General features: G+C 26.3%; 1 protein-coding gene across 1 annotated transcript in view; it reads left to right on the top strand.

Moving 5' to 3' along the window:
• Window positions 1-11523, top strand: part of LOC108688223 (protein PFC0760c-like) — a 21988-nt gene extending 10465 nt beyond the window's left edge. Inside the window, exons 9-10 of the mRNA XM_018194387.1 lie at window positions 6043-11258; window positions 11396-11523. Coding sequence (XP_018049876.1) covers window positions 6043-11258; window positions 11396-11523 — 5344 coding nt within the window. The remainder of the gene's footprint in view (window positions 1-6042; window positions 11259-11395) is intronic.
• Window positions 11524-16969: the final 5446 nt, after the last annotated feature.

Genomic DNA, 16969 nt, shown 5'->3' with positions numbered 1-16969 from the left:
TATATATATATATGCACACAGGATGGGACACTTTAAATAAAACATCAGAATATCTCGAAAATTAAACACGATAGGGAAAAATGTTTCAGACAAAAATTGTATGATTTGAAGGGGGACAAATAATGAAACCGTTTTTAAAAAAAATTGATTTTCGAGGTTACATGGGCACAGTTGCTTTAAAAAAATATGTGTGCGAAATGGATAATTTTTTAAATAAACAACTATGTAATATTTTTCCATCAATTGATTCATCTCATTATTCTATTCATAAAAGTATTAAGATGCGATTATAAAAAAATTAATAATTAAAAATTTATGAGTTATTTAACATTTTATGTCAATATGTATCACAAAAATATAAAATATCTCATAAATTATTGGTTCTTTTGATATCACTATCTTAATACTTTTATATGCAGAATAATTAGAGGAACCATATTGTGTAAAATCATATCATTCCATTTAAAAAAGTGGAGATGAAAAATCGATTTTTTTAACCCTCAGTATACAAGAGGGATTAGCGCCCCCGATTTTTAGGCATTCGAACACGCTTTGAGCAATGATGCTGTGGCGAAGGAGAGGAGGAACTTATATATCACCTCTACAATTCTCTTGCTTGGCGACCTCCTAATACGCCATTATGTACGTAATTGTATGGTGTAAAGTGCGTGTTGGGGTTACTCTAACTTCTTGCTACAACATCAGAAAATCTTTACTGTAAAATCGAAATGTAAGTAGAAATGATTAATTAAATTATTTATGATTTTAATCATGAGTGCATCATAAAAAAATGATTTAAGTCAATTTTTTTTTGTGTTTTTAATATAATGACTCCCGCGGCAAATGCATTACGATACGACCAGTATCCAATGTAGTAAAGAATAGAAATGCATCGGATATCCAGAAAATATCCGATATCCGGCATTTTTTTACTATCCGTTCGAATAGTCGAATATCATTAATATCCTGGAATTTATCTGGTTGAAATTTGATATCATTAAATTGTTGATTTTTTTCTTATACAAATGTTCTAGAAACAAGCATATTCATGATGTTATAATTATAATCTTTAAAAAATTATAATCTTTTTCTCTATAGCTTTTAAAAAAAAAAATTTAATATTTTTCCCTTTAAAAATCGCCATTTATTAATAATTATTGTAATTATTAATATTAAATGTAATAGTAGATTGTTAATATTTACCATAAAAGAACGATAAGATTACTTTATTTTATTTCAATTTTTCATAAAACTGAAAAATTACTCATTTTCATTTTGCGAAAAAAATATCGTTTTTAGAACAAAATGTTTATAGTTTCTTAAAGTTCAACTCATTAGTTGTTGATTTATCACTAATAATAAAATATTTTTTTATTTATTTTTTACAAATAAATGAGAAAGAAATTTTTGAAAAAAAATTCATTTTTTTCACGTTTTTTCCAACCCCTTTTCACTTATTGTAAAATATCTTTTATGCTACAATATTTTAGACTTCCTAACTCAAAAATTCTTTTTTTTTCGGTTTTTTCTTCAAACATTAAATTAAAAAAAAATTAGTTAAAATCGATGCACTATAATCTGAGATACAAGCAAAAGAAAACGCTGGGTTACAAATATCCGGATGTGTATAGGATTATTAGAGATGTGAATACTAAGGATTAAAAATAATTTTATCATTATTTGTTCCCCTTCAAATCATACAACTTTTATCTGAAACATTTTTCTCTACCGTGTTTAATTTTTAAGATATTCGGTGTTTTGTTTTAGGTGCCCCATCCTATATAGATATACCTTTAAGTGCAGATTGAACAATATTACGTTTTTTTATTATAAACATAATAAAAAAAAAGAACCAATAGTTTATGAGATATTTTATACTTTTGTGATACATATTGACATAAAATGTTAAATAACTCATAAATTTTTAACTATTAATTTTTTCATAAAACTTTTGCGTTTCAGCGTTCATTTAAACTTAATCTTAAAAACTTATAGAACTTATTATAATGCACTTATTATAATGCAATAATGTGTTATTAAAAACTGGAAAAAAGTACACCTTATATAATATTGCATTATATAATATTTAGCATGATATTGTGTAATTTAATTTTATAATAGATATATATTATTTATTATAATTAAATAAATCAATAAGATAGTAAATATAGAAATAAGAATGTATTAAATTACAATAAATGATATTATTCTTAATAATTAAAATAAATTATCAAACTTTATTTTATTATTATTAACTTGTATTTTAAGACTGAAAATTATTTCAAGGTTACTATTTAAAAAGTTAATTAATTATAGATTTAACTATTAGATTCTGCTATAATTATTTTTTTAAAATGCAGATACATTTTTCAATTGATTACATCATTCAATATTATAATTGTGTTGAAGGATATTCATATTCGTAGAATTGCAAAAAATATTATAATTATAAGCAGCAATTTTTAAGAAAATCAGGTCATTAATAATTGAATCAAAAGTTGTTCATACACATACGATGCATATTGCGACATAATTAACGAGTTAAATTTCATAACGATGTGATGATAGAATGTCCATTGTACATTCATCGAATCACTGAATGATACAGTGCGCTTTTGATCATGATTGAGTTCAGTTCGTTTTTGGAGACGTCAATATAAAGTAAATTTTGCCACATATTTACATAATATATTGTTTACATTTTAGTTTATTTAACCTAATTTTAAAATTATAAAATTAATCAATTATTTAATAAGTACGTTAACTAATATTTTATTTATCTTATTTATTCTCTATATTTCTATTAAAAAATGGAATATATAGCATATTTATTATTTCTCTTAATGCAACTGTTATTTCATATATTTATTAATATAATTTATCTTAATAACTATTGATCTATCATTATTTTAACTTTTCATTTTTTCGGCTGTTATATAATGTATGTCCAAAAATATATTATAATTTATTTAATATTATATAAATATTATTATGATAATATTATTTTTTTGTATAATAAAAATTTTTGTGTTTACAATCGAGGAACGTGATAATATCCGATAGTTGAAAAGAGGTTGATCAATATGTATGAGAAAATTACTTTGTGCCTTTTGACTGTATTAATGATTGTTCGTTCAGAAGAAGTATCTACTGCTAAAAATATAGAAACTGCAGATTTATTAAATTCAAGGTAAATAAAATTTGTTACTTTATTAATTAATTAACCCTTAATATACACAATCAGATTCACATTCTTTTCTCATTTTTTTTAATGGGATAACTAGGAGTAGACCAAATAATGATCTCTATTTGTTTCCTTTGTTTTAAATATGCAATTCTTTATGAATACTTTCTAAAGATGTCAAAGTATACATAAGAATCACTTAATAGTTTTTATTTACTCGTAAAAATAATGAAAATTAATTCGAAACACAAATAACCTATCTAAAAGGTACTAAAAGATTAGAATATCATTGTGTGTGTACTAAAAATTAAAGTTTAAATAAGAAAAATTCTGATTCTTTTTTGATCCAATTTTATATAAAAGTAGTTCAATTTTTCAAAGTGCAGACGTAAAAAGTATGTTAGTACTTGCATAATTGTTTGTCAGCAAAATCATTAATGTCATTATCATATTATGTGTCATATACACACAATAATCTGCTTCGTCACAACAAACTGCTGAATTGAAAATTTTCGATCTAAAGTTGTCTCATTGCCTCATGATATCGATATAAGATATAGATAAAATAAAAAAATATTGCTTAAATGAAAAATAATATCCCACAACAACTAAACTAAAAAATAAAATTTCGTACATGATTTAAGTAAACTAATTAAAAATCCAAACAATTAAAATTGTTATCTATTTTATTGATATCTTTTATTGTTACCTAATGTAGGTATATAATTGTCAAATATTTATAGATAATATAATTATCAATACTTATATCTGTTCGCATTGCGTACTCTTTTTGAACTTAAATAATCTTCGTTTTTTTTTAATATCCGAATATACACTGCTTAAAAAAATTATGGCATAGAAAAATTGTGCATTCCGTCAAACTTTGGCAAGAATTGGCTTTGATTAACGATAATTTTGCAAAAAATTTTAAGTTTAATGCATCCCTACTACTGTAATTCTTAAAAATATGAGGGTATGCGTGTAAGTGTTGCGTGTACGTGTGTGCGCGTGCGTGCGCGCGTGCGCGCGCGTGTGTGTGTGTCTGCGCGCGTGTGTGTGTTTGTCATATTAAAAATTACAAAGTTTGACGGAATGCACAGACTTTGTAAAATTTTTTTAGAAAATAACGTTTGTATAAAATATGAACTTTTAATGCAGGCCTTAATTTCTTCCTGCGGAATGTCATTCGAGATTTGTACTAAAGCTTGTGATAAGTCTCTGAGATTGACAGATTGTCTTGTTAAATCTCTTAATCTACGATTGATTATCAAATATAAATTTGCATATACACAGAAATGTGCAAAATCCATCCAGCAATCTCGTCGTGATGCATCCGGTAATGCCAGTAGTATATGTAAAAAATGTAAAGGTAATTTTAAAATGCTGTAACTTTGCGAAAAAAAATCACAGCGATTCGTTTTTTCTTTTAAATTAAAGAGGAAAATTCGAACTTTATACCGTTGCAAACGGCATTCTTCAAAAAAAATTTTACAAAGTCCATACATTCCGTCAAACTTTGCAATTTTTAATATGACAAATACACATTCTCATATTTTTGAGAGTTACAGTGGTGCATCAAACAAAATCTGGCCATAACGCTTAAATAAAGATTTCAAACCTTAATTAAAAAAGAAAAAAGTTATCCTACGATAATTTTTCGCAAAATTATTAAAGTTGGCAAAATTACCAATTTTTGCCCACAATTTTTTTATGCCATAATTTTTTGAGCAGTGTATTTACTTCGTTTTAAATACAAAAATTTTTAGATATTCAAGCAATGCGAATAAATCTTATGTGAATTATCGTTCAAAAGTTTGGAAGCTATTTTCTCTTTTAAAACAGTAGCGTCAATACTTCTACAGAAAAATCCAATATGGAAAACTTAAGTATTGTTTTAAATATTCGACAAACTATTATATTATCTAATCATGTTCCAGGAAATATTCCATTTAAAGAATTTTACAAATTAGTCTTATTAGTAAAACAAAATGAGCAAAATCAATTCTAATTAACATTTTTATTTGTTGCTAAAAAGTTGTCAAGAAAAAAAATTTATTGCTTTGCAAATTTTCTTAAAAACTTAATCTTCCTTTACGGGAACATCATTTTTTAAGAAAATTGACAGAGCAACAATTTTTTTTGGCAATTTCTTAGCAACAAATGAACAACAAGTAAAAAAATTCTAATTAACAAATGTTAATTAGAATTGATTTTGCTTACTTTGTTCTGCTGATTTATAAGACATGAATTTTACCGAGTGTACATGCTTAATAGAATAACAAGTCACGATATCGTTAAAATGATGTTAGAATGGATCGTAAATGATTGAAAAATGACTTTTAATTATTAATAATAATTTTGAAGTCATTTGGCGAAACAGACGTCATTCTAATGTCATGATGACTTGTGTTCAGACACTGTTGTTCTATTATAGAGAAAGAACAAACTTTCGTGATTTGAGTAAATATAATTATTTATTTATGTTTATTATTTGTTTATCAATCACAATATAATTCAATCGCATTCTAATGATCACTAAAATGAATAAGTAAAATGCTTCTAATTCGAACAATTAAAATAATTACAACAATTAAAAATAAGACATAGATATTTTAATAAATTAAAAATATAATTAAAATTTAGGTATTAATGATTAATCTTAGTAATTAAGAGTTTAAATTATTGTAATTTCGTATAGTATATAATTAAAGTTTTATAATTAATATCATTTTACTACATTTTTTTTACAAATTTTCAACTGCTTCCAAACTTTTAAACGATAGTGTGTGTATATATGTGTAATAAATATGTTAAATAAATTAACAAGTCTTTCTAAACAAATATTTTATTATTTTTAGATTATCGACAATTCTATCCTATCCATCGTTATATAATGACGAACATCTTATAAAAGATAATTCAAAAAGATCACTCATTTTATTAATGCCAGTTCGACAAACACAAAATGAACATGAAAAGTCAAAGGAAATGGGTCAAAAAACAAAGCGTTGCGATACACGTCGGAGAAGTAGATTTTTGTTATTATCAACAAAAGAAAATAATAATAGAACGAGAACTGCTAACAAAAATATCAACGTAGGAACTTTCCAGCAAAATTCAGATGACCATATTACAAAAAACACAAAATATTCTCAGAAAAACTCAGCGACATCAAAAAGAATGGTAGCTGTTACAAATGAAGATAAAATTCTTCTACAACCGTTTAACGACAATCTAAATGCGAAGGATATAACTTTAAAATTTCCAGAAAAAACAAAGAAATGTAATACAGAAAAATATATTTGTCATTGCGAAGAGGACTGTTCTTCTAGCTCATCAAAAGAAAGTTCTTCAAAAATATTAGGTTCCTCCAAAAACGAACCTGAAAAGATAAATCATGAAAGAAGACTAATAAAACATAAAAATGCAAAAGCAAATATCTTACAACAACAATCGCCAAAATTATATCATGAAAATCCTTATGAACTGCCTTTTTCTAATTTTATCAATTATTTCCCAATACAATCTTATCCAGAAAAAATGAACATTCCGCCTGTATCAATTCTATATGGAATAACGCCAAATGTTTTATCTCAGATGATTGGAAATGAAGGAAAATATGTTGATCTCGGAATCCCTTTTATTTCATTTCAGAACAGACAAAATTATTTAGTTGAAAATAATCAAGATCAACTGGTTATTCATAAAAAACCGTGCATTTGCTCACCTGTAATAACCAATTCGGAAAATTCCATGTCAGTTACTAATGTACCTTTGGCAGATTATGATGCGATAACTAGTAGGGAAGCAACAAATGATCTTGAGTCAAACAATCCAATTGGTGTCTCTGAAGGAGATCAAGAACATTTTCCTAAATTAACCACAGAAGTTTCAAAAGTAGATGCATCAGCCGATTCAGAAACAGAAGCTAATTTAAATTTAAATTATTTGACTGATGCAACGGAAGAAGATGACACTATAAGTCCTTCTAATTTAAATAAAGTTGTGCAAAAATCAAATGATTTTACCGAACAAACGGAAAGAAATCTAGATGATCTTTCTAAGTCAACGACATATTCGGCAGATGATGTCGATACAAGCAGCGTACCATTCGTTACCTATGATATAACGAATGATGGAAAATTTATTAACATGGAAGAATGCATAAAACTATTTGGTCGCGATGTGTGCGTGCTCAGTGCAATATCACCAAAATTTGCTAAACAGGTGCAAGAAAATAATCCTAACAAGTATTCTGCGATTAGAATTCCGGAATATGTCACACAAATATCCCCTAGAGATGACATTAATCATTCAAATAAACTCAAAGCGACTGATCCGTACTTTGCATCGGAGTCATCCACTAATAAAATCAATAAATCAAATGTTAATGTAAATGAATATCTTGAATCAACAAATATAAAAAATGATGATATTGATGAAGCTTCTCTGCGTGAATTTCAGTCAGAATCTATAAAACAGATTTCTAAGTCAGATATCAACTATGATAAAAATACACCATTTAATACTGTAAAAACTATACATATTTCAATCAAGAAATTGATGGATCCGACAATTGATGAAACTACAACGATGGGAAAAAAAAAATTATTAGGAAAAAGTAAAAATAAAATTAAATTATTGTTAAATCCAAATGATGAGGAAATAGTAAATCCAACATCAAGTAAGAAATTTTTTTACTTTACTCCTTCATATAAATCTAACAGTGATGAAAAAGCAAATAATTCGAAAATTAATCAACAGAATCAGATAACAAATATAAAATCTAATTCAAATACTTTTCAAAAGGAGACAACAACAGTTTACGACTCTAAAACCGATCTTAAAAAGCAAGATAGAAACTACCTAAAAGAATCAAATGTGAATATTTATTCTAAAAAAAAAATCCCTCAAGAGCATTTTGAAGAAAAGACTAGCTCTAATTCCAAAACTAGAGATAATTTTGTAGAGGAAATAAAAAAAGAAATAGGAATAGAAACCAACATCAAACCAGGAGAGATTTCTCAAGAACAATCTACGACAATGCAATATTTCAACGACAAAAAATTAAGTAATTCAAACAATAAGGAAAGTACCATCAATAATATTAAAATGATCGATTCATCAACAAATAAATTACCATTTTGTGATAATAGCTTGCTTTTAAATTCTATCAGAAAGGTCATTAATGACTTTACGTCGAATACTCGTTTAACCAAAACAAAAGATTTTGATGAAAATATTCTTCAGACGCAAGGTAAAAATTTACTACCAGAAATTCTGCAAGTTCCGAATTTAAAGGACATTCTGTCAATGCCGCAGATAGAAAATACAATCGTAGACAAAGTAAAAGATGTTTTATCCTACGTTACAGCTATTCCTAGAAAAGATTTTACAAACGATTGGTCACATGGTGTAATTAAAAACACTCTACACAGCATATTAGATACACTTTCTAGTTTTCATCACAAACTTCCACCGATGATGCTCGAAGAGCATCAATTTAAAGATGGACAATGGAAAACTAATTTAGTGACCTTAGCACCAATTTTAGACCAAAATTTATCAATAGCAACACCGAAAAATTTGCGTGAGATCATCAAAGAGTTTTTAAACTCTCCGGCAATTGCATCGCAAATAGACCAGAATATTGTGCGAAATATAATCGTACAAAGTGTAAGAAATAATTTATCTAACGATAAAGATGATAAAATAGATGATTTGATAATTCATGCACTAAATGACATTCTCCAGAAATCAAGAAAGTCAAAAAATTCATCAGAAGATATTGATACGTTAGAACAAAGTAATGAAATTATTAGTGACGAGGCAAATATGGATATGATTAATATGCAAGAAATACCTACAAGTAATTACAAAATAGAAAACAATATTGATGATTCAATATTAAATAGCAAACAAAATGTTGATATGAAAAAACAAGATACAAAAATAGACAATAAAGAAATACATACCACAGACAATCAGAAAGCTAAGATATTAGAAAATAATGCAAACATATTGACTATTTCTGAATTTCCGCAATTATTACATTTATATGAGAAAAAAGAAAAAGAAGAATCAACAAATGAAGATAAAATAAAAGAAGATATTACAGATCAAATTTTAAAGAAGATAGATGAACAAGATGGTGCAGAAAAGAAAATAGCTGAATCACTGAAACCTAAAATAATTTATCACAAAGCTATTTTACAAAATAATCTTAGCGTATCAGAATCAAATTCAACAGGAGCTGGACAATACATAAAAAATCATCCCATCGATAAAGAAAGAAATAAAGAAACAATAACGATGACGAATTTTATACAAGAAACACCCAATTACGTATCGGATAACAAAATTTTAGAAAACATAGGAGCTAAAAATGTCGAAGAAGAAGTAAATCATACATTAAATGAAAACATATTAACTACTACAACTGATAAGATTGATCCACTAATAATATTAGAAAGAATTAAGTTTAATCTGCCACCAATAAAGTATTATTCGCCTGAGATTTTAAAATATGCAACAAATCGTATCGATGATAAAAATGTTGAAATTACAACAGCGCCCATGAACTTTATACAAAAACCTTCATCCAATTATGCACAAGACGACATGCCTTTACAAAATATAGCAGAAATTAAAGACGAAAACGAAATGGAATATCTAACTACTACAGATGGTAATTTAATTTCATCTACAAATGGAGAAGAATATAAACCTACAATTATTTCTTTAACAGATAATATTTTAGAATCGCAACAGCAGAATTTAACAGAAAATAATATCATTAAAATCCACGAAGTTACCACGGAAATTCAAAGAACTTACGCAAAAACTACGTACTTCAAGACAGGACTTTCTGGTGATGATAATTCAAGAACTAATTCGTCCTCATTAACTGATAAAATTACAAATATACGTATAAATAACGATAATGAGAATAGTAATGGCAATAGCGATAAGGATAATAACAATCTAATTAACAAGATAAATAATAATGAAGATATCATAAAAGAAAAACAAGTTATCGTTTCTTCTTCTAAATCGTCTGCCTTATTTCCTTCATCAATTGTTTCCGATGATATCTCAGAACTTCAGAAATCGCAACTTTATTACATCAATGATGGCGTGAAACTACCGCTAGAGATAAAGAGATTGGAAGATGGTTCTTATGCATTATTGATCTCCAAAAATGTATGTGAGCAGATTTTAACAAGAAAATGTCCCTGCTGCGTCCCACTGCAAGGACATATAGTTCGATCATCAAAAAATCACCAACAAGAAGATATGCATGCGACGATAACAAATTCGGAAAAGAAAGATCAAGAAAATATATTAGGAAGTAACAGTTTTCCATTTCAACCATTTAATATACTGACGAGAAGAAACGCCTTGAGAACACAAAATTTAAAGAAAGAAGAAGAAGAAAAAGAAAGAAATAATGAACAGCATTTATGGAAACCAAATAATGATAATTTCGCAATGATTTCAATGCCTGTCATCGATTTCGCAAAAAAATACAATTTATTGCTTGATTTCAATGAAGAAAGAGTATTATTAAATAAAACCGAATTGCAAAACAAAATATTAAATTATAATAAGTCAATAATAAACTCCGTAGAAGGATTTAAACGTCAATCAGATGAAAAGAATGTTAATAATTATGATGATATAAAAAAAAATGAATTATTGGATGAAAACGGATTATTGTATGAAAATAACGACGCAATTGATGAATTTTCAGATTTAATAAATTCTCGCAAGAAAAAGAATACTCCGAATATGAATTTCTCAGTATTTCCAAGTACTCAAAAAATTTTTAATTTGAGAAAGGATTCTGAAGAATTTGAAATACAGGCAGATACAGAAAATCAGTCGAAAATAGTTAAAAAATTAAAACTATTTGAAGTTGAAAATACAAACAATGTTCAAAATGTGAATATTGTACAGAAGATAAATTCCGAAAATCAAGGGAATCCTGTTCTTAAAGAAATTAATATTTCCGAAAAATCCAAAATGAACAAAGAAGAAGAAAAATCGGACAAATTATTGGATACTGTAGAAGGTAATTAATATAATTTGATAAAAAGATAAGAAGTATATAAAAAGATAATTTTGTTTTAGGAAATAAGATTTTTCATGAAAAGGGAAATAAGAAGTTTGAAGCAACAAAATTGATTAACAATAACTACAACGTTCCAGAAAATTTTAGAGGAAATATTGGAAAGCCGTATAGATATCAACGAAATGCGAATTATGTTGAAAATAAAGGAACAGAACTAGTAAAATCGATGCTTTATTGGCTTAAAGGACTTTTCGTAGATAATTAAGCGGTAAGGAATGAGATTGAAATCCTCCAAAAAATATATACATATACAATGTGTATATAATCAATAATGTAATATTTATTATTACAATTGTAAATTTATATATAATATTTAATAATCCTTATAACTATTGTATAATATTCAATTATATCTTTTGGCTGCTATATTTCAATTTATAACAATTAAAATTATTTTTGATAACGTTAAATATTATTAATCAAAATGTAGTAATTCTTTCTTAATTATTAAAATTTAAAATAAGCATTTTTAATTTAATTCAATTTTCACTTCCCTTTTCCAGTCACAAATGGTATTATGATAACTCATAGATCTGTCTATATATTCTTTACGTTTTTTTTTCAATAATCAATTTTAGTTCACCCGTTTTAAAACAACGAATTTACGAAATATAAATTTTTTGATAATAATTTATTGTTATTCAACATGTGCTGAAATATATTTGATTTATATTTGACACAATTAATCGTAGATTCATTATCTCAATAAAAAAATTTCTGACTCACCAATTCGATGTGCAACGAACGGAATTATTTAGCCAGATATCTACGATGATGCTGTAATATACAAACATAAGGTCCTAATTGAAGACATGTTCAAAATGATTAACATTTCAAAAGATAATTTTTATGTACTTAATTCAAACTTTTTATTCAGTTTTTAATTATAAACACTTGTTGATTTACATGGAGCACATGTAATTTTTTTACGGAATTGAAAATTGGATAAATGGAGTCTGCCAGTAAAAAAAACGTTATCAAAATATGTTGTATGTTATAAAAATATGTATGTTATAAAAATATTTATTTTACATATTTGTACAAAAACACAAATAGTAAAAGTTTAGAAAAAAATTCCGCGCAAAAAAGAGATTATTTACCGCGTAAAAAAACTACGTATAAAAAGTATCGCGAGAATTGAAGAATGAGTGTAGAATATAATTATCTATTTTCCGAAAAAAATCTTTGAAACAAGAATAAATTTTCATAAAATTTCGAAATGGTTTCTCTTTTTTTAATTATTAACTTGTTAAAATAAAAAGTAAAAAAGAAGCTCGAATAAATCGGAAAAAATTCTTATTTGAATGCAGATAAGAAATAATACTCACCCCAAGATTGTTCCACCGATGTCTGATGTCTCTCTCAGACCACCTCCTTCTCTCAGGATTGGATTGTCATTCTCTCGCACAGGATACTCGCGAAAAATACTCGCGGGTAATATACTACAATCGCGCGCGGATTAATCATTAATAAAGTCTTTCGTGCGATACTATGGCACTCCACGTTATTAAATTTATGATAGGAGTCCGTGGGAATCGTAAAAAGTCTATTAGGCCGAGAATTTTAATGGCACTCCTGATGCAAAACGCACGACGCGACGAACCGGCTACGGTTCGTTCATTTTCATTTAAATCGGCGACGAGGGTTCATTAGCTTCCCCGTCATTGGATTTTTACACAAAGAGAACAATTTTACTTAAATATCTAAAAATTTAGTTAAATACATAATTTAGATAAATCTGAAAATTTTTAGACACTTAAGAATCCATTCTTTTTGTGTATTTTCTCGAGGTATTGAGCTCTTCTATCTCATCAAGGTCATAGAAGGGAAGAAAAAATATATATATATATGTTATTGATTTACTTTTAAATATGAATATCGAGCACATGTTAGTTTATTATTTATTGCGAAACAAATTCAGGACAAAAAAAATGAATCTTTTATTATGTCTGTAAAATTGAGATATTAATTGAATAAGCCAGATATTAGTAAGAAAGAAAAATAATCCTTCTATAATTAATTTGTTATCATAGCCGGCAGACAATCACAATAAAGTTATGCTCGATTTCATCGTTTACGCACTTGCGAAAAATGCACGAAAACGAGAAATTATTCGCAAACTGTACGAATTGCGTTATTTTTATATTAAGGATATTTATTAACTCTTGCTATACATACTTTTTTTTCTACCATTGATATACACACTCGAGTCTCTAGGACTCCATCCATACTTATTACCGTAACTTCCATAAAAATAGACATAATTCGTATTTCAATTAAATTATCTGATTAGTAATAAGGCTCATAAATTTTAGAAAACAAAGAAAAAGAGGGCTACGAACCAAAAATTATTATATAAAAATAAAACAAGATAAAATAGAATATAAAAAACAATAAAGGAAACGAAAATGTTTTAAATTAAAAATTTTAATAAAGGTTTTTATTTCAATTAATTTTTTCCTCAATCGACAGAGAATTGATTAAAGAATAAGTTCATGATATAAGTTCATGAATAAGTTCATGATATATAAAAGTCGATAGAATTAAGGAGTTCCGAGATATATTATAGATTCAAAGAAAAAGAAAAGTTCAAAAACGAAAAAAATCTCGATTTAGCAAATTGTACTGGGGTTTCTGGAACTCTATCGTGTATAGCAAAGAGTTTGCTCTTCTTGTAATTCATATGATATCGTTCAAAATATATGTGTATAAATATATGTGTATAATAAATAAAAACAAAAAATATTAAACAAAATCGAGCCAAAAATTGCTTGACAATTTAAATTAATATTTAATCGGACATACAATTTAAAATACGTTTCGTAATAATAGACAGTTACATATTTAAATAAAAGAAAAATTTTATCTTAACGAAAAATAATTATCGTCCATAACTATTGTAAAACAATTATAAATCTTCTTCTCCATTGTTTCAATTCTAAACGAATACATCGCATGAAATATGTTCGTAAAATATATATATTGTATAATATATATATTCGTGATTTACATGATTGGCTCGATCCATTTACGAATAATTAACAATCATGCGAATTAATAATCCTGTGCTATAAACGAATGTAAAATACATCTCGTAATAAATACATCTAGCACTTATCTAGCACTTGTCGTGATTGCGAAGAAGATTAACATTCGAAGTTGAATGATAACGCGTCGACGATGTCGACATATGTAAATAATGAGCTACCCACTTGTCCCACCACCGCGCAAAAACAAACATCAAGGTTATGCGCCAACCGTGCTATATTTAAAAAAAAAAATAAGGTTTTGTAAAATTTCCACTCTGAATTTTCAGTTTTATAGAAATAAATTTTACTTAATTATATTCATTATTGCCTTAATTATTACATAGTTCCTCTTTAGTTTCATAAACCGTTTGACATTGTTTAAAATATCGATTAAATTCCTAAATTTTTATTAAAATAAGACTCATATATCTACCTAATTTGCGTGTAACAGTACAAATTTTCTGTTAATTATTGCCGAATAAATGTCTGTTTATCGCTAGTATTAAAATATGAATAATTAGAAAGTAAAATCATTAAACTGCAAAAATTAATAATACATTATATTATATTATATATTAATATAATATAATGTACTATTAATTTTATACGGAGCTCAGTCGAATTTAAAAAATAAAGATATTTAAAATGCATTTTATTAAAAAAGATGAAAGTTATTTAAAAGTTATTATTTTAACCTTAGTATACATCTGGATCATTCGTATCCTGCTCATTTCTTTTTTTTTTATAATATTTTTAAATACTAAGAGCACCTGGCCAAATATCGGTCTTTTTTTTATTACTAAAAAAAGTTTGGCATCTAGAGAACAAGTTTTGTGTGTTTCTTCGTGCGTATCCTTTAACTGATATAACTCCAAAGTTCACAAATGAAAGTGTGTACATTTTCTGCAACGAAACAAAATTTTTTTTTCTTTAAAACTTCAATTCTCGATTGTATTACGAAAATATTTTGCGAATTATTAAAAAAAGAATTTAATCCTAAAATAATATACATATTAATTCTTAATAAACGCAATTTTTGATATCTTTGTTTTAAACAACGTAATTATATATTACGTTGTTTGTAATGTTATAGATAATATTTTTCTAATAAATTATAAGTTTTTTTAACACAATAGCAATAATAAAATTCATCGTTTTAAAATGAAAATGTAATATATTTTCAATTTGTAGTCATTCACATATATTAAAAAAACATCATTTTCAAGTTATTCAATAACTAAACTTTTTAGACAGCCGACACTTGAACTATTTTTTTTCTTGTAGTTTTTGGAATATCAATTTTAAAATACTGAAATACTTTTTCTTTAAACATTTTTGTTTCAGAGTTTTATATTTTTATATGAAACAGTGCATTTTTCTGATTTTGTTAACTATATTTAGTTACAACAATTTATCTACAATTTGTTATGAATATATAATTGCACAAATACTTTCTAAAGATGTCAAAATATATATATGTTATAAAAATTGTTTAATAATTTATATATATATACTTGTAAAAATGATAAAAATTAAGCTAAGACACGAATGATCGAATGTTTGTGTACTAAGGATTAAATAACTTCTGACTTATTTCTTAACCATTAGCACACTTAGTTCTTATGTAATTCGCGTTCGTAGATATTTCATTTTTATAAATTAATGCGACACCGGGAGCGATTCGTATCACACTTCCGTCTCCCTCCAAGATCGCCGAGCGAATACCGAAGCGATGACGTATCAACCACCACTCGCTCCCCTCGCTTTTTGCCGCGCTACCACCCTTCGCTATTCGGATATTCAATTGTCACGTATGAAAAAAAAATATTCACGGTTTATTCAATTATTCATATTTTTATTCATATTTTTATGATTTTGACAAACGGGTATCGTCGTACATTTCGTGTTTTGGTTTGTGGCATCTCTGACACTTATAGTTCAATCCTATATTTTACTTGTATGGTTCTTTTAAACGTAATTAATAATTACTCGCGTGGAATATTTTTGATATTCCAATATTATGTCTCAAGTTTCATTATTCTTTTATATTAATAATTCATATTTAAATAATTAAGGTTAAATAAAGGTTGATAAAATATTTTATGTATATATTTTTTATGTAGAGATACATGTAAATTTTCTTAATATTGTGAAATAATTTGCGCTAAATACAGCTTTGGCTAAAAATATTAAACATTTTAATTTAACCTTAAGTTAATCGTTATTTCATTTTTCAGTTAATAAATTAACTTAAGACATTACCGCAAATTAGTCTGTGTTTCAGAAATTCTTTAAATTTACGTATAATGCCGATCATGACTCAATAAAATAACTGTTACGAGTTATTTAAAATAAAAAATATAAAATAAATTCCAGAAACTTATTTAAAATATAAAATCGTAGGAATCGGTAAAAAATTGATACGATTTGTTTAAATATCACCTAATATTTAATTTGTCTCAAGTCATAAAATGATGTCATACCTTATCAGCAACTATAAAAATTATGCCCGAGGAAAGAGGAAGAGGGAAAATGAGGAATATTTTACATATAATTATATATAATTATATATAAAATTGACATTTTTTTGTATATACAATTATATATATATATATATATATA

Source organism: Atta colombica, unplaced genomic scaffold (assembly GCF_001594045.1).
Source record: "Atta colombica isolate Treedump-2 unplaced genomic scaffold, Acol1.0 scaffold228, whole genome shotgun sequence".
Taxonomy (NCBI): Eukaryota; Metazoa; Arthropoda; class Insecta; order Hymenoptera; family Formicidae; genus Atta; species Atta colombica.
The sequence above is the reverse complement of the archived record's forward strand: the minus strand, read 5'-3'. Positions and strand labels throughout refer to the sequence as shown.